Source organism: Betta splendens, chromosome 13 (genome assembly GCF_900634795.4).
Source record: "Betta splendens chromosome 13, fBetSpl5.4, whole genome shotgun sequence".
NCBI classification, from domain to species: domain Eukaryota; kingdom Metazoa; phylum Chordata; class Actinopteri; order Anabantiformes; family Osphronemidae; genus Betta; species Betta splendens.
Genome location: NC_040893.2, coordinates 3,109,983 through 3,136,085, shown reverse-complemented (window position 1 = coordinate 3,136,085; position 26,103 = coordinate 3,109,983). Strand labels below are relative to the sequence as shown.

The window sequence follows — 26,103 nt, the reverse complement described above, 5'->3', positions numbered from 1 at the left end:
GGGAGATTTCACAGCTAGAGTGCAGAGAGACGCTTTCTTAAGCCAGAAATTTTCTCTTTAACTCGTCACTACAGCCACAGTTTTCACTCTATCAACGTATTTTCTTCACTAGTTTGTAGTCATACTTGACGTCTTACCAACGATGTGACTGGCTAAGCCATCAAAACTATACTTTAGTCTGTATCTGCCTCAAAGCACAGAGAGTTCCAGAAATCCTCCCATTCACTCTAATGGAAAATACTCTCTGACATCTGGGTAAAATCACAGAGGGACAGGCACTTTTAAATCACGACTGTGGTCACAATTTTCAATCCTCAAGCATAAAACACAAACCAGGTGATCAGTGAACCCTTGGGATTCATAAAGTGAAGTTTTTTTTATGATAATCTTTATGGTTTTGGTGTAACAAGCCTGTTAAGCTGGGGTGGAAATCAGCCTCACTCCAGCTTTTTGTGCTGATCAGTGGAGGGTCCTGCCTGTTCTTTGACAATGGCGCAGCTGCAGCAGATAAGGGATTGAGCTCAGTAGCACTGTGACTTACAATTCAAAGTCCTAATGCTCACAGCAGCTCTATGAATATTATTGATTAGTTCATTGCATTGTTGATTCTCCATAAGAGCAGGTGTAGATATTAAGCTTTTTTAAACTACCTGGTCTGTCTAATAGTTAAGGGGGTGTTTTTAAGGAATAAGTCAACATTACAGCATTTAAAAATATATGCAAATTTATAGCAGAATGCATTGTGGGTAATGCACCATAACAGAACGTGGTGTTAATAAGAGTGAGCCTTAATGATGAAAAATTTTTGATGAGGCTTTTCTTGTTGACTAATCTTTGCGTTCAATTACAATTTTTTTTATATTTTAGTGTTTTTTTATTTGCAGAATGGTCTTCAGCTTATCACTTTGCTAAAATAAAAATTTAAAACTAAAATGCATTTTCAATTTTTAATGAATTATGCACATTTGTCTAAAGTATGACTTTAAAATTTATAGCAACATGCATTAAATTATTTTGAGAGTCCTTCTTGCAAGCAAGTCCAATTAACTGAATGCCCAAATATATCCTGTACTTATTTACAGGCAATATTCATTCATGTCTCTGCTTCTCAGATTAGACTGTGCAGGTAATGAGACACAAAGTAACAGCACCTCTTGGTGCACTTTCTTTATAGAAAGCTGGCACAATTTTATTTTCACACACCCCACAAAGCACTGCTCATTGATGGTCACTCCCACACACAATCCCCTGACTCGCGGTGTACCACACAAAAAAGAAGAAAAACAAAAAGAACACATTACAACCATAAATGAACAAAATGCTAATTTTAATTTGACCAAAGTTATAAAAATGTTTGAATCCTAACTTTAACTATAAGATTTAAACACAAAAAACGGTTGTTTTACCCATAAGCCTTAGCAGCTCAGGGCGGGACAAACTGCTGTGAGCCAGTACAATATGTTAAAATTGAAATTGCAATGATTGATGCATGATTTTGTATCAAAATATTCTCATTTGCTTTAGGTTTAGCGTTTTGGCACTGTTGCAAATTCTAAGTGTTTGTTTAATAAAATAAACATGATAAAATGACTAAGGATTTGAGTTTGTTTGTGGAAACTCTTCAGCCAAGACATCTGAAAACTGAAGCCATTATGTCTGGTAGCACAGTGGTTTAAGTCCTTGAGTCTGGAGTGGGACATCTAAGTTCGATTCCTGTTTGAGGCATGTATATGCAATAACGTTAATTGCATAAAAATTTCTATTTCCCAGATAAAGTGAGTTATATCCTTAATGTAATCTAAATCATTAATGAAGAATTTTTAGAAAGTTCAGTTTTAGAGTAGGATCTATACAGCCACTCTAAGCAGTGATATGAGCAGCTGGTTTGGCCCAGTGGCAAGACAGCAAGACCTGAATGCAGGAATTCCTGGTTCGAAACCCTGCTGTAGCAAGTCTTTTAGCTTACTTCAGAAAAAAGATTTACAGCACTGTCATGTATACACTCTTTAGTGAAATTAAACTACTTTTATTTTATTTGTTTACATTCAGCTCTGCAACTTCTTAGCAAATCTAAACAGCAATACATTCAACTCATCGGCTAGTTTCAGTAATGTTTCAACTGATTAATTACAACTAGGTAATTAGAATATTTTACATTATAATAAGGCTTGTTTACGTGTTCACTTCTTAATATAATTACATTGATTTCCTTCAGATATATTGAGTTATAAATTTTAGCAATTTCCTGCAAATGCGTCATCAACTGCTCCAACTTTTCCAAATCTAAAATTCAGCTACTTCTTCTGCAGCTACTGTCAGCTGTTTTAAATGTTTCCACAGCATTCAACTATTCCTTCAGCTCTTGGACTCCATTTACCTTTTTTGATACATTGAACTATATTTCATCAAGTTCAGCAATCCTTTAGATACTTTCTTCATTTTAGCGTTTCTTGAATATCAACAGATCTCTCTGAACTATCCTTAATTTTAAATTAAACTCTTTCAGCTTCTTTTGAAAATATTTAGCTCTGTTTAAACAGTAGAATAATCATTTTTGCATTGTGTGCTTTTTTATATTAAAATACACACGTTTGGTTTAGGTTAACGCTGTCTAAAGTACTGCACCATTAAGCAAGAAATTAAAACCTTTATGTGTTTGAGTGAAATCATTCATGTGCTCAGTTTAGACTGTGCAGGCAAAGGGACACGAAGTAATAGCTTGGTGAGCTTCCTTTGTAGAAAGCAAAGCCACATTTGTTTTTCACACACCCAAGAAATCACTGCTCGTTGATGGTCACTCCAACACACAATCCCCACGGTCACGGTGTGCCACACAAAACATAACAAAAACAAAAAGAACACATTACAACCATAAATGAACAAGATATGAAATTAATTTCACCAAACTTATAACATTTTTTGAATCCAAACTTTAACTATAACACTCCAAAGACAAGAACGGTTGTTTACCCATAAGCCTTAGCGGCTCAGGGCGGGACTAAATGCTGCGAGCCACTACAATGTTAAAATTGAAATTGCAATGATTGATGCATGATTTTGTATTAAAATATTCTCATTTGCTGTAGGTTTAGAAGTGTGATATTGCTTTTCTCATTCATATGTTTCATATTTTTCAAGTTATTAAGCTTTTTTCAACTTTTTTTCCCCATTAAAATGAATGGAAGAAGGATTTCAAATCCTCTTCAGCTTTGTCTGCTTTCAGCTTTAACTACTTCAACACACTTTAAGCTACAGACACCGTTTAAACTAAAAACAATCTTCAACTATTTAACTATTAATGTATTGTTCAACTTGTTAATATCTTTAACAGATTCTGAGTTATAGCAGTTTAAGCATAGGGTGTTTTTTTAGGAATTCTCAGCTTTTCCATTAGTGTGTATTGCGTCTAATTGAGTGGGAGATTTTACAGCTTGAGTGTAGAAAGATGCTTTCTTATGCCAGAAATTTTCTCTTTAACTCATCACTACAGCCACAGTTTTCACTCTATCAACGTATTTTCTTCACTAGTTTGTAGTCATACTTGTCTTCTTACCAACGATGTGACTGGCTAAGCCATCAAAACTATACTTTAGTCTGTATCTGCCTCAAAGCACAGAGAGTTCCAGAAATCCTGCCATTCACTCCAATGGAAAAAACTCTGACATCTGGGTAAAATCACAGAGGAACAGGCATTTTTAAATCGCGACTGTGGCCACAATTTTCAATCCTCAAGCATAAAACGCACACCAGGTGCTCATTGAAGCCTTGGGATTCATAAAGTGAAGTTATTTTTGTGATAAACTTTATGGTTTTGGTGTAACAAGCCTGTTAAGCTGGAGTGGAAATCAGCCTCACTCCAGCTCTTTGTGCTGATCAGTGGAGGTTCCTGCCTGTTCCATGGCAACGGCGCAGCTGCAGCAGATAAGGGATTGATCTCAGTAGCACTTTGACTTACAAGTCACACTCCTTTTGCTCAGTGAGCTGATGAGTTCATTACACTGTTGATTTCCCATAAAAGCAGTTGTAGACATTAACCTTTTTTTAACTACCTAAACTTTCATATAGTTGAGGGGGTGTTTTTAAGGAATTATTTCAACATTACAGCATTTAACAATATATGCAAATTTATAGCGCACCATGACAGAAACTAATGGTAATTGGAATGGCCATTGCAATGATGTTTAATGTTATTATAATTTAATGTATATTTAATTTATATTATTATGATTATTTACATTATTCTAGGCTTTTCAATATTATTATAAGTAATTGTTTTTTTAGTCACAGAATGCTCTTTAGCTTTGACCTTTTGCTTATACAGCAGAAAAATCACTGATGCGCCATTTTGTATTTAACTATGCACAATAGACTGAGTTTACACTTTCTAGACTACAGCAACATTCAACCAATCAGAGCTTGACGCATGATTTTGTATAAAATATTCTCATTTGCTTTAGGTTTAGCGTTTTGAGACTGTTGCAACTCTCAAGTCTTTGTTTAATAAAATAAACATGTGAAAATGATAAAAAGAAGTTATTTTAATCTAGAGGAAACTCTTCAGCCAAGTCATCTTTAGCTTTTGTGTCCAGTAGCTCAATGGTTTAAGTCCTTGACTCTGGAGTGGGAGATCTGGGTTCAATACCTGTGTGAGGCACGTTTCTGCAATCAGATTATTGTGTAAATATTTGCATTTCCCAGATAAAGTGAGTTTTATCCTTAATGTATCACTGTATTAGTAATCTATATTATAAATGAAGATCTTTTAGAAAGTTTTAGTTTTCGAAGTAGGATCTATGAATGCTGGAGTATATGGTTCGAAACCCGGCTTGAGCAAGTATTTAAACTTTCTTCAGAAGAAAAATTTACAGCACTGTTGTCATGGGTAAAACCCTTTGATTTTTAGTAAATCAAACTGCTTTTCTCTTATTTGTGCACATTCAGCTCTGCAACTTCTTCTTTGCAGATCTGATCAGCTATACATTCAACTCATCAGCTAGTTTCAGTAATGTTTCAACTGATTGAATACAAATTGTTAAAAAGTATATTTTACGGTATAATAGGCTTGTTTATGCGTTCACTTCTTAACATAACTATATGGATTTCCTTCAAATTATTTGAGTTATAAATTTTAGCAATTCCCTGCACATGCGTTATGAAATACTTCAACTTATCCAAACCTAAATTTCAGCTACTTCTTCTGTAGCTACTGTCAGCTGTTTTATATGCTTCCACAGCAGTCAACTATTCTTTCATCTCTCAGACTCAATTTACCTATTTTGATACATTCAACTATGTTTCAACAAGTTCAACAATCCTTTACATACTTTCTTCATTTTAGCGTTTCTTGAATTTCAACAGATCTCTTTGAACTATCCTTAATTTGAAATTCAACTGCTTCAGCTTCTTCTGAAAATATTCAGCTCTGTTTAAACAACACCCAGTTCTGTTCAGACGGATTCATCTATACATTGTGTTTAAGTTACTTTCATATGTTTAAAATTTTTAGCTATTTCCAGCAATTCTTTAGCAAAACATTCAGCATGGAAGCATTCACTGTGCATTTTCTTATGGAAATGCTTTATCTAGTGTTAGCATTGATGTTTCCTTTATATGTCCTTTCTACAATCGTTGGCCACTTAACTCCTCCTACACGCTTTGAGCTACAGAAACCGTTCAAATATCAAAAGGTTCAGCTTTTTGAGGAGAAGTGTGCTATTAGTCTTCTTAGTCTTATCTTTTATACTTTTGGAAATATGAAGCTTTTTCTTTTCCCTATTAAAACCAACAGGAGTTTACCATTGACACTAGGACGTGTAATGCCGCCATGTGAATCAATGGAAGTAGCTGCTTTGGCTCAGTGGATAAGGTCCTTGACTCTGACTCTGGCAGTCTCAGGTTCAAATCCCAATTAGGGCAACTGCGAGATGTGACTTACAACTCAAATGAAAAGGTTTAGTAGTAATAAATAGTAGTTCTTTACCTTAAATTCAAACATTTTTATTTCTTTTGTGCACATACAGCTCTTCTTCAAAAACTAATCGTTAGAGATATTTATCTATGAATTCACCTTTTTAGCTATTTCAAACTATGTTTTCAATGGTTCAGCTAATTTCAGTTAGTAGTCAATTAGAAGTTTTCAAATAGTATATATAGTGCTGCTTAGACCTGCATTGTTAGCAGTTACTGTGGCTCAGTGGTTAAGTGTTTGACTCTGATGTTGTAGACACTGGTTCAAGTCCTGATTAAGGCACCAGAAAAATCACAAAATCATATATATTGAGTTAAAGTATTATGCATATATGTAAAACAGACTTTTAGATATATGCAGCTATGCAATCAATTCCTCACCTTCAGCTGTTTTTAGTGCTTAAGCTACTTTCAGTAATTCTTCAGGAATACATTCAGCATGTAGGCATTCACTGTGCATTTTCCTATGGAAATGCTTCATCTAGTTATTATTTTTATCTTTAGTTCTTCCGTACGTTTTTCTGCATCTAACTCCGCTCGCATCGTTCGAGCTACAGAAACCATTCCTATATCAAAATGTTCAGCTTTTTAAGGAGAAGTGTGCTATTATTTTTCTAAGTCATATGTTTCATATTTTGCAAGTTATTAAGCTTTTTTAACTTTTTTTGTTTCATTGAAATGAATGGAAAAGTGTTTCAATGCATTGTGGGTAATGCACCATAACAGAACATGGTGTTACAAGGAGTGACCCTTGCAATGAATAATGAACAATTATTGGATTAGGCGCCTCATATTGACATAAGAGAGTAATCTTTATATATAATACAATATTTTTTTAATTTAATTTATTTCTAATTAAGTTATTTTTTTAATCACAGAATGGTTTTCTGCTTTGTCCTTCTGCTTATAAAGTAGAAAAAGTATTATTGCAATATTTTGTATTAAACTATGCACATTTGGCTTAAGGTAACACTTTACTTACTTTAATACAGCAACATTCAAAAAAATAATATAAGAGTTCCTCTTGCCAGACAAGAAGTAAGCAAGGCCAATTAACTATATGTCCAGTTAAATCCTGTACTTGTCTATAGGTGAAATCATTAAAGTCTCAGTTGCTCAGATTATGCTGCGTAGACAAAGAACAATTGCAATTCTTGGTACGCTCTCTTTGTTCAAAGCAAGCCACATTTTTTTTCACATACCTAACAAACCACTGCTTGTTGATGGTCACTCCCACACAAAATCCCCTCACTCACGGTGTACCACACAAAAAAGAACAAAAACAAAAAGAACACATTACAACCATACATGAACGAGATGCTAAATTAATTTTGCCAAAGTTATAAAATTTGTTTTGTTGTTTGTTGTAGACACTGGTTCAAGTCCTGACTAAGGCAGCAGTGAAATCATATCTATTGGAGTAGAAGTAAACAGTAATTGCTTAAATTAAATTTGTTTCTTGTACACAAACAGCTCTTTTCAAAAAACTAATCGTTAGATATGTTTATCTATGCATTCAACTTTTCTGCTATTTCAAACTATGTTTTTAATGTTTCAGCTACTTTCAGCAATCCTTCAGCAAAACATTCAGTTTAGTAGTTTTTCAAATAGTATGTATAGTGCTGCTTAGAGCTGTACTGTCAGCAGTTACTGTGGCTCATTGGTTAAGCGTTTGGCTCTGATATTGCAAACTCTAGTTCAAGTCCTGATTAAGGCAGCAGAAAAATCACAAAATCATATATATTGAATTAAAGTATTATGCATATATGCAAAACAGACTTTTAGATATATGCAGCTATGCAATCAATTCCTCACCTTCAGCTGTTTTTAGTGCTTAAGCTACTTTCAGTAATTCTTCAGGAATACATTCAGCATGGAAGCATTTACTGTGCATTTTCCTATGGCAATGCTTCATCTAGTTATTATTATTATCTTTAGTTCTTCCGTACGTTTTTGACTTTGACTTACAAGTCAAGCTCCTAATGCTCACAGCAGCTTTATGCAATGAGTTCATTGCATTGTTGATTCCCCATAAGAGTAGGTGTAGACATTAAGCTTTTTTTAAACTACCTGGTCTGTCTAATAGTTGAGGGGGTGTTTTTAAGAAATTAAGTCAACATTACAGCATTCAACAATATATGCAAATTTATAGCACAATGCATTGTGGGTAATGCACCATAACAGAACGTGGTGTTAATAGGAGTGACCGTTAATGAAAAACATTTTTTTGATTAGGCTCTTTCTGTTCACATAAGAGGCTAATCTTTGTGTTTAATTGCAATATTTTTTTTCAATGTTTTTCAATGAAAGAATGCTCTTCAGCGTATCATTTTGTTAAAATAACAAAAAAAAATCAAATACTCATAAATGCATTTGCATTCTTTAATGAACTATGCACACATGGCTAAGTGACGACTTCTGAGTTGATAGCAACATACATTAAATTATTTTAAGAGTCCTTCTTGCAAGCAAGTCCAATTAACTGAATGCCCATCTAAATCCTGTACTTATTTACAGACAATATCATTCATGTCTCTGCTGCTTAGATCGGACTTGGCAGGTCATGAGACAGAAAATGCCAGCACCACTTGGTGCACTTCCTTGATAAAATGCAAGCACAATTTACTTTTCTCATACCCTACAAAGCACTGCTCATTGATGGTCACTCCCACACACAATCCCCTGACTCACGGTGTACCACACAAAAAAGAAGAAAAACAAAAAGAACACATTACAACCATAAATGAACAAAATGCTAATTTAATTTGACTAACCCTAACCCTTTCAACGTTCTCCGTGTAAATCAGCGTCCTCGTATCTTTTATAGTTTTCGACTCGTGAGCGTTTAAATATGGTGTGTTTTTTGTTAAATTTTCAGCTTTTCCATTAGTGTGTATTGCGTCAGTTAGAGTGCGTGATGTCACAGCTACAGTGCGCGGGTGCGCTTTTTAAAAACATCTGTCTTTAACTTGTCGCTACAGCCACAATTTTTACTCTATCAATGTAATTATCACACTAAATCGTAGTCATACTTGTCTTCTTTCTAATGATGTGTCTGGCTATACCCTCAGACCTATACTTTAGTCGCTATTGACCTCAAAGCGCAACGAGATCCTGAAATTTCTCCCATAGACTCTAATGATAAGTTTCGGCAGACGTCTGGGGAAAAAAACAGGAGGAGACATATTTTGAAATTGACTGTGGCTACAAACTTTTGTCCTCAAACATAAAATTCACACCATTTGCTCATAGAAGCCTTGGGACTCGTAAAATGAAATAATTTTGTGATACCTATTATGGTTTAGCTGGAACATGCCTGTTTATACAGGGTGAAACTCTGCTTTTACAGAGCAGAGTGAGCCTGAATTTCCCGCCTTTCGTCTCCATGGCGACGGCGCAGCTGCAGATTTCACTGACAGCTCAAACTGCTGATGCTCAGTGTACAGAGTACAGAGATGCTAATTACTGATTACTCAACTACACTATTGGATTGTATAGTAATTAAGCACACACTTCCTCTAAATCCTTTCAAAATAAAAGCACCAAGCCAAATAATTAGCTTTAATAGCAATTTTTCTGCTTTTAGATGGGTAATTATGAATATTTAAAGATAGATTAACAGTTTAGTAATTATCCACACATGCCTGCTCTATGTCCTTTCAAAATAAAAGCACCAATGCAATTTATTAGCTTTAACTGCACTGTTTTTGCCTTTTAATGGATAATTATGATTATTTAAAGTCTAAATGACAGTTAAGTAATTATTTACTAATACTTTCTTCAAATCAAACTTTTTGACGTCAGCAGCTTAATCAGTGTTTGGCATCGTTGCGGCAGCTGATCAGCTCTCCAACGTAATTTCTCGAGAAATTACTTTTTCTAGTTTTGATTTTTTGTGATCTTTAACGATTTTACTTGGTCAACTTTTTACTTTTTTAATTTGGGTCACCTTTTTAATGTTGGTGAACTTTTCAATGTTGGTCAACTTTTTAATGCTGGTGAACTTTTCCTTGTTGGGCAACTTTTTAAATGCTGGTCAACTTTTCATGTTGGTCAACTTTTCAACCTTGGTTGACATTGTAATCACAGTCAACTTTTCAATGTTGGTCAACTTTTCAATGTTGGTCGACTATTTTACATTGGTCAACTTTTTATTGTTAGGCAACTTTTTAACTGTGTTCAACTTTTCATGTTGGTCAACTTTTCAACCTTGGTCGACATTTTAACATTGATCAACTTTTCAGTCTTGATGATTATTTTTATCATACTCAGCTTTTTAATGTTGGTCAACTTTTCAACGTTGGTCCACCTTTTTATTGTTGGTGAACTTTTCATTGTTGGTGAACTTTGCAATCTTGGTCATCTTTTTAATCTTTGCATCGTTTTGTCGTAGTCAACGTTTTGACGTGAGTAGCTTATCAGTTTTTTTGAGCTGAACACAAACAGAACAGCAACAGAAAAGCTCTCCCACGTAATTTCTCAAGAAATTACTTTTTCTAGTTATGATTAGTTATTAAACTATTACACAGTTACACAATTACAAATAGTTCATTCAGATCGTTTTAAATTAAAAGGATAGTCAGCTTTTGCATGATTGTCAACAATGCATCTTTTTACCTCGATCAACTTTTGAATCCTTCTTTTTAATTGCCTACTTGCCTACTGTCATCGTTTGAATATTTTGGTCATTTTCATCGTTTTGTTGTAGTCAACTTTTTGACATCAGCAGGTTAATCAGCGTTCGTTGCAGCAGCAGATCAGCTCTACCACATAATTTCTCTAGAAATTACTTTTTGTAGTTGCATATGAATTTATTCAATTCAATTTTATATATATAGCGCGAAATCACAAGAAAGTTATCTCAAGTCACTTTACGAAGTAAGGTTTAGGACCTTACACAACTAAACCCAACAACTACCACATACAGCAAGCCTTTAATTGTAATAATTACAATTTGACAGCATCAGGAAAAACTCAGTCTCTAACGAGGAAGAAACCTCCAGCAGAACCAGGCTTAATGTGAAGAGCCAAGTGCCTCGACCGGTTGGGGTGAGGGGCTAGACAGAGAGAGAAAAGCAAGGCAACAAAAAACAAGCAACAACAGAGCACAGGCAGAATGGTTGGACTAGGGACTGGATACAGGCAGGATGGTTGGATCCACAGCTGCCCATCACAGACACAGCTCTGAGTCCATTGATACCTGTAGGTGAGGACAGAGTGGGAGAAAGAGAGGGGGGGGAGAAGCACAACCACTGTAGAGAAATAGACAAGGTTAGTTAGACGTGGAATAATGATATAAGGTTATTTGATAGAAGAGGTAGAAGGAAACAGAGTGCTCAGTGTATAAATTAGGTCCCCCCGCAGTCTATTGCAGCTTAACTAAGAGATTGCCAGTTACCTGAAGCATCTTTAACTATAAGCTTTATCAAAAAGGAAGGGTTTCAGCCTGATCTTAAAGGTGGAGATTTGTTTAATATATGATTTAAAATAGAGATCCTGGTCAAAGATGACACCAAGGTTCCTTACAGTAGAATCTGGAGCTAATGTTATGTCACCCAAAGTAACTATCTGACTTAACAGTGTCTCTCTGTGATTTTTAGGGCAATAATAAGAACCTCGGTTTTATCTGAATTTAGGAGGTTTTGGGACATCCAGGATTTTATGTCTTTTAAACATCTTTGAATTTTGACTAGCTGGATAACATATATAGCTGAGTATCATCTGCATAATAATAAAAATTTGATGGATCTAGACAGTGCTTTGTCTCATTTGTAGGAAGTTGCTGCTAAATGCTTTCTCTAATGGTGATAATTTTATTAGTACAGTAGTTCATAAAGTCATTGCTGCTGAGACTTTTCATTGTTGGTGAACTTTGCAATCTTGGTCATCTTTTTAATCTTTGCATCGTTTTGTCGTAGTCAACATTTTGACGTGAGTAGCTTATCAGTTTTTTTGAGCTGAACACAAACAGAACAGCAACAGAAAAGCTCTCCCACGTAATTTCTCAAGAAATTACTTTTTCTAGTTATGATTAGTTATTAAACTAATTTTTTTACTGTACTAATTTTATTAGTACAGTAGTTCATAAAGTCATTGCTGCTGAGATTTAAGGGGATAGTAGACTCAACACAGCTATGACTCTTTGTTAGCCTGGGGTTGTTTTTGTTTTCCTCAATTAAGGAGGAATAATATGTTTTTCTAGCAGGACAAAGTGCTTTTTTTATGTATTATTAGACTGTCCTTCCATGCAATGCAGTTTACATTTATTTTGTTGGAACGCCACTTCCTTTCTAGTTGTCGGGTTTTATGCTTTTAGGCTGCAGATCTCTGGGTTATACCATGGAGCTAACCTCCTCTGATTCACTGCCTTCTTCAGAGAAGCCACTGTGTCTAAGGTTGAATGCAGAGAAGCTGCAGCATCATCTAAAAGACAATCAACCTGTTCATAAGGATTAAGGTTACTGTTCTCCTCTGTGTAACTACATGACAATAAGGCAAAGAATGATTGAATCGTCTGCTTGAATCTGGCAAAAGGGTCTGATAAACATCTTTTGTAGCTAATTTTCCTTCCAGCTGCTGCAAGGTCAATTATGGTAAATTCAAAAGTTAATAGGAAATGGTAATGGGTCTTGGGGAAGGACTATTAAATTATCAATTTCAACCCCATATGTCAGCACAAGATTGAGGGTATGGTTAAAACAATGAGTGGGTTCATTTACCTGCTGAGTAAAACCAATAGTGTCTATAATGAGGTAAAAGCAGTGCTGAGACAGTTACTGTCAACATCTACATGAATGTTAAACTCTCCCACTACAATGGCTTTATCTGTGCTAAAACCTAAGTCAGATAGTAATTAAGAGAATTGAGTTAAGAACTCTGAATATGGAGCAGAAGGACGGTAAACAATTCAAAACACAACTGGCTTCTGGGTTTTAGAGTCTGGGTGAGAAAGGCTCAGAGTGAGGCTCTCAATTTATTGAACTAAGTTTAGGTTTAGAAGTAATTAATAAATCTGAGTTGTAAATTGCTCCTACTCCTCCACCTCTACTTCTACGAACATAATAGTTGATGCGACTCATTGGAGTCGACTCATTTAAACTAACATATTTATCTTGCTGCAGCCAGGTTTCAGTGAGACAGAACAGATCTATGTGATGGTCACTTATCAAGTAATTTATTAACAAGGATTTAGATGAGAGAGGTTTGATAAACCACACTTTATTAGCTTACTGTTACTTTGTTCTGTAAGAAGAACAGTTTTGATGTTTTTGGAATTCTGGTTAGTCATTCCTATTTGATTTGTTTGTGACTTGTAAAGTTTAGGTTAGGTTTAGGAGTTATATCATGCAAAATCCACTTTTTAGACATTTTGGAGCGTTCCTATGACTCTATGGGTCACATTTACCCACACTGAACAACGTAGAAGTGCATTTCCTCCTTTTTTTTACATTTTTAGACTTTATCCAATGGAGACAGACCTCGTCCTACTCTGAAACCATTTCCAGCCTGTCGGCACAGATGCAGGAAGTCCTCCCTGCAAATCCTGAACCACCCCCCCCACAATGATACCAAACCAAAACTGGACTTCCGCCATTTCCCCCCTCTCACTCATCGTGAACAGATGAGCATGGCAACGCCCAAGAAAGTGTTCAGTTCTTGGGTGTTTTAACCAACACCAAAGCCTATTCACTCTACCAAGGGATCAACAAGTGAGGACTTTGTGGGTCACTTTTATTTTAAACGGACCGGTGCTAGAAACACTGCTTCAGCATTTATATGTATGTGCATTTCAAACAGGGGTGCGTACAATGCTGGATTTGTTTCACGGCTCCTGTTGGGGAAAAAAAGGATCTATTCCTACAGTCCTACATCCACTCACTGAAGTTAGTACATGCTTAATACTTATAATGTTTTAAAATGTTAGTTTGTCTGTTTAAAATGTAGTAGCCCATGTGTGAGGCAAGCTAATAGCTAGCTATGCTAACGGCTACAGCCAGTCAACCGAGCCTTTGTCCCCTTCAAATTTGCTTATGTGGGCTTCTGCAGCCACACAGCTGTGTGGAGAAAAGCTAATAGCTATCGGCCTTTGAGCGGCTACAAGCAGGGAATGGTGGGTCTAGCTTTTGGCCTTTTTCTGCAATCAGATATACCTGGGGGGAACAGCTAATAGCTATCGGCCTTAAAGCGACTATAGGCAGGGAGCGGTGGATCTAGCTCGCTGTAGCAAGTACATGCTTGATACTTGTCATGTTAGTTGGTCTGTTTAAAATGTAGTAACCCACATGTAAGAGAAGCTAATAGCTAGCGTTTCTAACAGCTACAGCGAGTCAACCGAGCCTTTGTCCCTTTTAATTGTGCTACTCTGAGTTGGCGCAATCATACACCTGTGTGGGGAACAGCTAATAGCTATGGGCCTTCAATCGGCGACAAGCAGGGAGCGGTGGATCGAGCCCTTGTCCTGTTGACATGTGCTGCCGCTCCTATTTGTGTGTTGTATCAGTCGTTAGCATGCCGTTAGGCCTTTGCACTTTAGAGCTACAGCTGGTCGATCGCTACAATAAGAAATTGCAGTTGAACGCGGTTATGTTTGTTATTAGCCCGTCCTGTGTTACAGCCTAAATCAACTTGTGATTTGGGGTTATGTCATTGTTCTATCAAATTCTAACATGATTAGTTGGAATGATAACTGTGTTGTGTTGCAAGCTTAGTTGCTAATTAGTAACACCTCTACAATAACTGCTGCTTATCTGGTCAGTTATCTATAGCTTGTGTACCATAGCCATTATATTTGTAGGACCAATACAATTTACAGTAAATGTAACATTGTCTTTTTCTATTTTTTTTGTTCTGTCCAGCAGTTTAACAAGCAGCATATCTTACGCTGAATGCCATATTGTGATGGGCAGCTTTGCTTTAACAAGAGGGGTATATATAAAATATATATATATATACTCTTCTTAATTAATGGTTTATTTAATGGTTTATTTAGCTAATCCCAAATATGTGTGATGTTGCTGTGTTGGTGGACATCTTAACTCTTTGCTTTAGGGTGTGGGTGTGGGTGGGGGGGGGGGGGGGGGTATAGGGGTGCAACCAGCTCCTGAAACCAAACAAATCTGTTAAGTAAACAATTGGTGCAAAATAAATAAGCAGGGATGTACCTTAGGCTAACACATTCATAAATGAACAACTGTTGTACTGTGGTTTACCTTGGAGATTAATACTAATAGCACTAATAGCGTTAAGCTATGTGCACATACTCATACAAACATATACATATCATATACATACACATATGCATTGTTATACATATCCTATACTACTTAATAAAAGTCATGACATACAACGCCACAATTTCCATATTCATACATTATTGATATTGGTAGTGATAAGTATCAGTAATACTTACAGTTGGATTTGGAAAGCCTGTTCAGGTGTTAAGTGTCCCACTACAAGGTTAGTAAGGCTGTGGCTTAATATTATTCACCCAAAGGGTGAGGCAGACGTTGGTGCATGAACAATGCCACTTGTGGAAGCCAGGGTGATGTGAGGAGCTCGGCCACTACGCCCATCCAACAAGCAGAGGAAAGAATCCTAGCAGCCAGGGAGCCCACACACCTTCAGTTCCAGGAGGGCAGGTGTTGCGACCCAAGCCGCCCACACAGAGCCCCCCAGGCAGAGCTGCAGCAGCCACAGAGACAGCACCCGAGGTCAGAGTGGGCCACCGTGGGTCAATGCTGTCCGCCCCATGAGAACCAGGGGCAACAATTTTGGAATAAAGGCAGATGAGAGAGTTGTCCTTTTGCGCGATTTATTGAAATAATAAAGAAAATGAAAAATAATGAGGAAAGCAAATCAAAAAGCCTAGCTAGGGAGATCAGAACATACACCATGGAGGTATAATGCTGAGATCACACTGTTCTGAGGTTGTCTCTGCCTTTTAACCCTTCTCCCGGGGCCTGGTGGAATCTCCTTATCACACTGTGGGTGAAGATGTTTACATTCTCACTCCTGCATCCTGGGTGCCGTGCTATCAGAAGGGAAGGGACACTGAGCTTCAAAAATGGAATGGACAAGGTTTACGGCCTTGGGTCTGGTATAGGATGGAGCCCGAGACCAGGGGTAAAAGGCAGACACAGACCATAAACAATCGGTCAGTCAAGCGCAACATTAGATGTCAGCACGTAATGTGTGACAGAACCTTGAGAGGGAGATAGATTGTTTCTCTAAGAATGTTCAGTGCTGAGTCTAATCAAGTACAGAGCACATGGTTGCTATACGGAATGAGAAATGAACACAAAAGCATAAAAGTACAATTTTTCCATTACACCAGCTCAGGAGTGAAGATATGTACGTTTGTTAGAAAGATAGAAGAAAAATAGAAGATTTTAATTTTAATTGGCATATACTGTTTAGATTTTATATTTGAATTGTAACAACTGTTTATCTGTTATTTTAGCGTTACAGTCACGTGATCACGGAAATGCACAGTGATCAGATTGTACAGGAAAATAAACAACACAACAATTACATAAAACAATTACTAGGCAAAGTGGAAGAGTTATACTCTGCTCAGACTTTAAAGAATGCCTCTGCCTTACTGCTTAATCCTGGTGAGAAGATCCGGCGTTGCATGCGTGCATGCTTGCGCTGTTGCGGTCCGGTTCAGTCTGGAAATAGGTTAGGTCAATATATAATTTGAACCACTGGTTTTTGTTCCCAGTTAGGTCATGCAGTGATTGCTCTGAATATTAATGCACATGTTTTAAATAAAATTATGTCAGAGCAGCAGCACAAGTAAGACAAAAACAGTGTAAAATGTATTTATATTATTTCAGCTATGCTCTCAAACATTTATTTATTTCTATAATGTAAGCCAAAGTAGTGTTTTCTATTAACGAGAGTTTTCCAGGTAAGTCATGTTGTGAATATTTAAGCTCCATATGCTTTTTAGCATAAGCTCTAGCATTAGCAGCTGTTAGTCACTTTGCAAATTACATAAATCAAATAAATTGAAGTAAATGCGACATTACCAATGAGTCACATCTTGCAGGGGAAATGTGGTGACTTCAACAGCCTCCTTTTCAGCTTCAGGGTCAGATTCGGGATCGTAGATGTATGGTTGTACTACGCCACTGGACCAGCTGGCTATTGTCTTGCAGTCCTGTGGGTCTTCTTCTGTGGAGGGTTTCGTTGGTTTTCATTCTCAATGTCGCTCTACTGCCACCTATTGTATCCTAACAGTGCGGTGGCTTGTATCCATAAAACCAATTAAAAAAAAAAAAAAAGGTATGCGCTTTTCCACACAGGTGTGGTGAGCAGCTTTGCTTGCGACACGCCCAGAAAACAGAGTGTTTACTGATGGGGAGTGAAAACCACACATTGACAGACAGTGTGGATGATCTAAAGGGTTTTATGGAATGAAAATTTACAGAGAACTTGCTGAGACATTAAAGTCCAATATTCTTTAGAATGAAAAGTTCGATCAATCTCCTTTAATAAACATTAAAACAATTCCTCTTACAGAACAAAGTAACATTAAGTTATTAAGTGTGGTTTATTAAATATCAGATCTCTCTCATCTAAATCCTTGTTAATAAATGACTTGATAAGTGACCGTCACATAGATCTGTTCTGTCTCACTGAAACCTGGCTACAGCAGGATGAATGTGTTAGTTTAAATGAGTCAACTCCAATGAGCCACATCAACTGTCATGTTTCTAGAAGTATAGGTAGAGGTGGCGGAGTAGCAGCAATTTACAACTCAGATTTATTAATTACTTCTAAACCTAAACATAGTTATAACTCATTTGAGAGCCTCACTCTGAGCCTTTCTCACCCAGACTCTAAAACCCAGAAGCCAGTTGAGTTTTTAACTGAATTCTCTGAATTTTTGTCTGACTTAATTCTTAGCACAGATAAAGTCATTGTGGTGGGAGATTTTACCATTCATGTAGATGCTGACAGCAACTGTTTTAGCACTGCTTTTAACTCATTATAGATACTATTGGCTTTACTTAGCAGGTAAATGAACCCACGCATCGTTTTAACCATACCCTTGATCTTGTCCTGACATATAGGGTTGAAATTGATAATTTAATAGTTCTTCCCCAAAACCCACTGTTATCCAGGTTTCTTTTCAACACTGTAGCCAGGCTGACTATCCCCTTAAATCTTAAAATTATCACTATTAGAAAAGACATTCAGCAGCGAGTTCCTCCAAATGACAGAAAGCACTGTCTAGATCCATCAACTTAAAATTTACCAAGTCATCTGTCTAACCCAAACAGCTTCTTCCAGAGTTGATTATTGATGTTAACCTCAATAATCAACTCTTCCAAATCGTCCACTTGTCTTTTAGATCCAATCCCAACCAGATTACTCGAAGAAGTTCTACCTTTAATCAGCTCGTCCATAGTAAATCAAATCTAACCAATCTTTGCATTTAGGCTATGTACCACAGGCTTTTAAGGTGGCTGTGGTCAAACCTTTAGTGAAAAAACCTACTCCTGACCCTGGAGAACTAGCCAGCTATAGGCCCATTTCAAATTTACCCTTTATTTCTAAGATTCTTGAAAAAAATGTGGGTAAACAATTACTGTATCTGACCACCTGAGTGGGAGTAACTTGTACGAAGATTTTCAGTCAGGATTTAGAAAACATCATAGCACAGAAACAGCTCTAGTTAGAGTCACTAATGATCTTCTTTTAGCTTCAGACAATGGTCTAGTTTCTGTCCTTGTCCTGTTAGATCTTAGTGCTTAATTTGATACAATTGGTCATAACATTCTATTACAGAAACTAGAACATAGAATCGAAATTAAAGGAACAGCATTGGCATGGTTTAAATCCTGTTTGTTGAATAGATTCCAGTTTGTTCATGGTAATTAGAAATTCTCTACATGCAAGAATAAGCTATGGAGTACCACAGGGTTCTGTGCTTGGTCCAATTCTTTTAAGCCTATACATGTCTCCTCTAGGTAAGATTATTAGGAAGCATTCAATTAATTTTCATTGTTATGCACATGATACTCAGCTATATACGTCTTTGAATTTTGACTAGTTGATCCGTTTCATTTGGTTCCAAAGTTGTTTGGAAGACAAATCCTGGATGTCCCAAAACTTCCTTCAACTAATTTCAGATAAAACTAAAATTCTTATCGTTGGGCCTAAAAATCAGAGGGAGACACTATTGAGTCAGATAGCCACCCTGGATGGCATAACTTCAGATTCCACTGTGAGGAACCTTGCTTTCATCTTTGATCAGGTTCTCTCTTTTATATCATACATACTTTCATCTTAGAAATCTAGCTAAAATCAGTAGCATCCTCTCTCAGAGCGATGCAGAGAAACTAAACTGATTCATGCATTTGTTACCTCTAGGCTGGACTACTGTAACTCCTTACTCATAGGATGTCCTAACAGCTCCTTAAAAAGCCTACAGCTTATTCAAAATGCTGCAGCCAGACTTCTGACAAGACTTGGAGAGATCATATTTCTCCTACATTAGCTTCTCTCCACTGGCTGCCTATAAAATGTAGGATACAATTTAAAATTCTCCTACTCGCCTACAAAGTACTTAATGGTAAAGCTCCTTTTTATCTTAAATACCTCATAGTTCTTTATGCTCCCAGCAGAACACTTCGTTCTGCTGGGATAGTTCTGCATAGTTCTTTATGCTCCCAGCAGAACACTTCGTTCTCAGAGCGCTGGGCTACTTGTGGTTCCTAGAGTCTTTAAATGTAGAACGGGAGGCAGAGCTTTTAGCTACCAAGCTCCTCTCCTGTGGAACCAGCCCCTTCTTCATGTTCGAGAAGCTGACACGCTTAAGATCAGGCTTAAAACTTTCCTCTTTGATAAAGCTTATAGTTAGAGATGGTTTAGGTCACTGGCAATGATTGTTAGTTACAGGAACCTTCTGTTAGTTAAGCTGCAATAGACATGGACTGCTGGGGGACTTAATTTATACACTGAGCTCCGCTGTTTTCTTCTACCTCTTTTGTTCAATAACCTCCCATCATTGTTCTATCCCCTCACCCCAACCGGTCGAGGCAGATGGCCGCCCACATCCTGCCTGGTTCTGCTGGAGGTTTCTTCCTCTTTAGAGAGGGAGTTTTTCCTTTCCAATATTGCTGTCAAATTAAAGGCTTGTTGTATGTGGGATCTGTTGGGTTTAGTTGTGTAAGCTCTTAAACTTTGTAAAGTGCCTTGAAATAACTTTGTTGTGATTTGGCGCTATATAAATAAATTTAAATATTGTTTTGCGATTCTTAGCAGTCACTACCAGATATAAGGACACTGCTGCATTCAGTTCATTGGGGCTTACTGGTTTCTGGCAGTTGTGGTGTTGCAATTCAAATTGTTTGTTTAGCACAAAGTGTACTGTTTTCAAAGAGCAGCTCTGTCTTACTAAGACGTTGATGATTCAGATTTTAATCATTTTAGAAAGCATGTCCACACGTGAGTGCTTTGAGATGATGCATTACTTGGGAGGTATTAAAACAGTGTTTGCTGTTTTCATATAAATACACTGGTTCAGTAAAGTGTACTCGAAGCCTTTTCGGAAATGCTGAGGACATTTTAAACCTAGTAACCATTTAAAGTAACTGAAGGAATTAAAAAGGTTAAAAGCTGTGGCATCAAGCATATTCCCATCACTGGTTAGTGGCATGGCTCTAGAACAGGGGCATTGATGCCAGTGAGCTCAACTAGGCTAAACTTGTCTTTATTGTTAATTAATTCAATTAAGACTAACAAAGAGACATTTATCTTTCTCATACTATTGACATTGTGGAACCTATTTGAAGTAATTCAAGTCATTTCAAAGCAGTAATTTGGGCACAAAGTGGTCTGAATACTGAATACAAGTGCTAGCTGTGGTAGTGAGCTCTATTCAGCTCCACAAAGACTCCCAGGTGCATAGGTGGGATTGACTGTGGACCTGTGTCTGTGTTTCTGTCTCTGGGCTACAGTTGGAATACACTTTGCTGCAGCATCTGTGGAAGACAGGTGGCACCAGCTATTCCTTACAGAGACAAAGGAATGTCTGCTGGACTGCAACGAGCACACACCCTCATGTTCTTAGCTGCAATAAGTGTGATGAATCCTTCATGAATCCTTCAATGAATCATTCATTCATCCATCACTGTTGGGTAGGGAATGGATAACCAGCCCCATATCTAGAAAGCAAGTAAAGAATTGTAGAACTTTAGAAAACTAGCATTGTTAAAGAATCTGAACTATCTTCCAAGGTCTGCGTAGGGAATTAGCAGAAAATGTTCTTGGACATTGACATTACACCAAGCAAACTGGATTCACTGGTCTATTGTGGATGTGATGTCTCCTAAGTTCCTGTGTATGTTGTCGTCTCACTGACAGGACAATAAAGAGGAGCCCCTGTGTGTTGTACCTGTGGTCACCTCCATCAAGGAGGAGGAAAGGCTCATCCATTGTTCCACCAAGGTAACCAGAGTTCAGCATCTCCCCAGAGTAGATCCTTCTCCAGAGCTGGTTTAAAATCACAAACAACATGAACTATAACTTGCCACATTCATCATTATTCACAAATAAACATTAGTTTACATATTACAAGATAAATACCTAAATAATTGTCTATTTTCTACATTCTTATCATTTTTCCCAAATGGGTGAAACCTTTAAAGTTATCATAGTTGATTCCAGTTTGATGTTAAATTGTTGTTTTTAATGATGATTATGCTTGTTAGCCTGTGGTTAAGCTGGTGTACAACAGAAGTAACAACAAGTACTCCTACACAAGGTAAGAAAGACAAAAGTCAAAGTACTCACTGTGGGAACAACGCTCCCTTATAAGTCACTAGCTGCAGATGTGCGTAAATCCTGACCCAAATGTGTGTTTGCTTCACCAGTAACTCAGATGACAACCTTCTGAAGAACATTGAGCTCTTCGACCGGCTGTCTCTCAGCTACAGTGGCAGAGTCCTCTTCATCAAAGACGTGATCGGAGATGAGATATGCTGCTGGTCCTTTTACGGCCAGGGCCGAAAGCTGGCTGAGGTGTGCTGCACTTCTATTGTCTATGCCACAGAGAAGAAGCAAACCAAGGTGGGGTGTTTGTGAATGCATTGCTAATGCTATCTTCCCTTTGTCATTTGATTTATTGTAACAAAAACATTAGAACCGTCTCCTGAAATACTGCACATCTGATATGACTTCGGCACCCACTCTGACCTCAGTCAGACTCAGAGTGAGTTGGTTTTTAGACTGAATGGGACTGAACAGCAGGTGTAACAAATAAAAAAGCAGCTTACATTGGCTGACAGTTTGAAGGTTTAGTTTGAAAAAAACGTTTCTTAGTTATCATGTTAATAATATCTACAGTAATCTGCTTTACCAAAGCACACGCCACTGATGCATCTTAGGACAAACTGAAGTGTGGCAGGGACTAGATCCTTGTGTATCATGCAACAGCATTAATCCATCAGATTTATTGTAGTTAGTGTCACTGTCACTGATGACTCATAAAGACTATGATTTGTCAAGAAGGCCACTTGTGTTCTTTTCTCAGGTGGAGTTTCCTGAAGCTCGTGTCTATGAAGAGACTCTGAACACTTTGCTGTATGAGACGATGCCACTGCCCGACAACTGGCTGCTGGAGGCCACGCGTCGAAGCTACAACTGTGGCTCTCACAGCGAGGAGGAGGAGGGAGTTGGGGGAGCCGAGCTTCGCGAGCGAGTCCGTCGGATCCACGTGAAGAGATACAGCACATACGACGACCGGCCACTGGGACACTGAGCCTGAAAAAAAAACCAAAAACAAATAGTCCCACAGTGGGGAAATTTGTTCTCTGCATTTGACCCATCCCCCTTGGGGGAGCAGTGAGCTGCCAAATGAGCTGTGCTCGGGGAACTTTCACGAAGTGTCTTGCTTAGGGAAACACCTGATGCAGAGGCGGGGGATCGATCCACAGACCCTTTGCCTTGCGAGGTCGACGCGCTACCAACTGAGCTACCAGGCTGCTAAAGCCTTGTTATGTTTGACCATGGACAGAAACTGAAATCTGTTGATGCTTATTCATGCTTATTTGGAAAGTGGATGAGACCACCCTTTGCGGGTAGTCTCATCCACTTTCCACGCTCGGGTCCTCTACCAGAGGCCAGGGAGCTTGAGGGTTCTGCGCAGTATCCTTGCTGTTCCTAGGACTGTACTTTTCTGGACTGAGATGTTGGATTTATTTCCAGGGATCTGTTGTAGCCACTCCTCCAGTTTGGAGGTCACTGCCCCCAGTGCTCCGATCATCACAGGCACTTTTATATTTCATATCGATAGATCTTTGTTCATTCAAGAGTCAAAACCACCTTCTGCCAAAGATTAACCCGTTTTTAGTTTGACCACAGTTATTGTGGCTTTGATGCATTTTAATGCTTATTTTCCAGATGTGAAGATGAAAGTTGTCAGTCAATTATTTGTTTTCATTTAGTTTGTAATGTGCAGAAATCTACATTAATTCATTAAATTGTTGGGAAAAATTAGCAGTTCATGTCCAGTGCAGGCAAAATGAACTCACCAGAGAAATCATTGTCTGGGGTGCTTGCACGTGCTAGACCAAACCACAACAATGTGACTTTTAAAAAACTGATTGGAATAGTTGAGTCAACAAAGAAGAGCCCAGTAAGCTAGACCTCTTCCTTATGATATTCAGTAGGGAGGACAGGCAGGGTTTACCATCACTGCGACACACATATATACACACAGACAGAGCATCTATGGGCTGTTTAGTATGTCATATAAAAATGTAATATGGTCGTTTAAGAAAATAACTATGAGTATAACATGTGTATTTGACAAATTACAGCTGAACAAGCTTTGAATCTGCACAGAGTTTGAAGCTGAGGAAACCCACTAATTCGGCAATTGGTCCTTTAAATGAAATAACATTTGCATCTATGATGCTGTGCGTGGCAATGAGCAGAGAGAGAAAGCTAAACAGAGAAAAACTAACTTTAGTGAGTTTGATTGGTTAAGTTGGTTAACTATACCATCTATAGTTGTAGTTAGTGTCCCGCAATCAGGTCACCGAATAAAAGGCAACACTGACACCTTGTCCTTGGTAAAGGGAGCTTGCTATTTTGCATCTAAGCAAGATTGCAAGTTCAGGGATGCCTGTGTGTTCTGTATCTCTCTCCACAGGTTCACTGCAGTCAGGCTAACACTAGTCACATTAACAAAACAAACATCCATGTTTAATATTTAACACAGGGATGTGGGTGAACCAGCAGGAAGTCCAACCTGAGTGATTATTATCTATTATTATTATCTATGTTACTAAAAAAAGAAAAAACAACTATCAGTATATGAAAACTCATTTAAAAAAGAAACTAATTATATGAACTGATAATTCTTCTCTTTGGTACTTGCTCAAGGCCAAATCTGATGGGAACAACTGGGTTCGATCTGACAACCTCCTCCTTCCCAGACCAACGCTCTACCAGACCACCGAGCACCAACTCCATAGTTTTGCTGGTGTTCAAAAACAAGTGGTTATTCTCACCAGCTCAATGAAAGTCAGAGATATGACCCCCCTGTACTCCTGATCATAACCCATGTTGTAAGTGAGTGGCTGACAGTGAAGTTGGAATGTTTTAGTGGGAATAGCATTTAGTGAAGCAGAAAGAGGAAGCAGGTTTGATTGAACTCATTAGCATGTGTAATGAGGTGTTCTCATCAAACTGAAAACACTTCTGTCTGTGTTTGTCTACACTCACCTGTAACATACTGCATTTGTCTTCATTGTCAGTTTAACAGGGTTTATTAGATGGACACAGACAGCAGTAAGATGGTGATGGCCAGGGCTGCTCAGGTCTTGGTGAATCATATCCATACGTTCTACTCTAGTTTGGGGTACATACTTTCTTAAATCATGTGCTTAATTTATATTTATTCATCCAAGTGCTCCATTGATAGAAAAGAGAAATATGTCACAGCGGCTAGTGTACAGTAGATCACACAGGAGTACACATGTCACATGCATCCACTGGTACAGGCGAAGTGATTTCAGGAATATATCATTTTATATTTTTAGAATTCTTTTTAGCAGCTCCAGTTTTGTCTGTGGTCTAGATTTCATTTTCTAGGAAAGACAGATCAGATTCTGCCACAATCACCAGACAAAGCTAACCGATCTGCCAGCGTTTCACACCTTTCACAGACACGAGAGGACGGGGATGCTAAAAATAACCCAGAGGCTCCACAGGTTGTTCATGCATTGGATGTTGGGAGGCTGCCGGTTGGGCGGGGCTGATGTTGGAAGGCTGTGGGTTGGACGGGGCTGATGCTGGGTGGACGTGCGCGCGCCACTGATTTTCCCTCCTCCATTGATCAGTAGTGGGAAGGCGGTTCCTCCGAAGCCGCGTTCGAGCTGCTCGGCTGCGTCAGAGTCCAGCTGAGCCGACCAAGACAGATACCAGTGGTGAAAACGAAAGAGGTTCTGGACGAGCCTGGAGAGCGGGCCGTGAGTCGCCGAGGCAGACCTGCGTCGTGAACCACAGACAGACGAGACATGGACGGAACAACGGAGGAGGAATACAAAGAGAAATTATTATGGAACGTGAAGCGGGAGGTATGCGCTGGTTAACAGGCCGTCGAGCCGCACGTTGTCAGTTTCAGCTTATTTGTTCGCCCCCGTCCTCCTTTTGTCAGGATGTGACATATGGTGTGGTAACGCAGCTTCAACCAGCCGCTGCTGTTTGATGGGGCCGAACTAACGTTAACTCAGTTTACAATGCTGACGTTGACACGAACTCATTGGTTTATGGTATTTAACTGATATTTATGTATAATAATTACAAAAAAAATGTAAGTTTCGACTGATCCTAACTCATCACTCGTGTATTTCCTATTTCATATGTATATTCATGTGTCTATCCATATGTTTTGTAAAATAATGACTTGCTGAGCATCAGTATCTGTCACTGGGTTCAAAATGTGAGACGTTACAGCAAGGCCACCAGCAGCACCACAGGTTTTTTGTTACTGCTGGTGGATGTCTCACATCCAGTGAGGAATAAATAATTTCCCCTTTAACCTCGCTGCTCCCACCCACTGTAGTCATCATGCTGCCTGTCATAATGCTACAACTAGATCAATATCAGTGTAAA

General features: G+C 38.1%; 2 protein-coding genes across 5 annotated transcripts in view; both read left to right on the top strand.

The window, feature by feature from the left end:
* tnfaip1 (tumor necrosis factor, alpha-induced protein 1 (endothelial)) overlaps nucleotides 1-23,478 on the top strand; it is a 51,749-nt gene extending 28,271 nt beyond the window's left edge. For both annotated transcript variants that reach the window (XM_055513862.1, XM_029171417.3), the window contains exons 4-7: nucleotides 21,346-21,429; nucleotides 21,693-21,745; nucleotides 21,855-22,050; nucleotides 22,514-23,478. In XM_055513862.1, coding sequence (XP_055369837.1) covers nucleotides 21,346-21,429; nucleotides 21,693-21,745; nucleotides 21,855-22,050; nucleotides 22,514-22,741 — 561 coding nt within the window. In that variant the 3' untranslated portion in view covers nucleotides 22,742-23,478. The remainder of the gene's footprint in view (nucleotides 1-21,345; nucleotides 21,430-21,692; nucleotides 21,746-21,854; nucleotides 22,051-22,513) is intronic.
* A 719-nt stretch (nucleotides 23,479-24,197) lies between these two features.
* Nucleotides 24,198-26,103, top strand: part of sgsm2 (small G protein signaling modulator 2) — an 86,925-nt gene continuing 85,019 nt past the window's right edge. For all 3 annotated transcript variants that reach the window (XM_029171414.3, XM_029171413.3, XM_029171412.3), the window contains exon 1: nucleotides 24,198-25,565. In XM_029171414.3, the coding sequence (XP_029027247.1) occupies nucleotides 25,506-25,565 (60 nt within the window). In that variant the 5' untranslated portion in view covers nucleotides 24,198-25,505. The remainder of the gene's footprint in view (nucleotides 25,566-26,103) is intronic.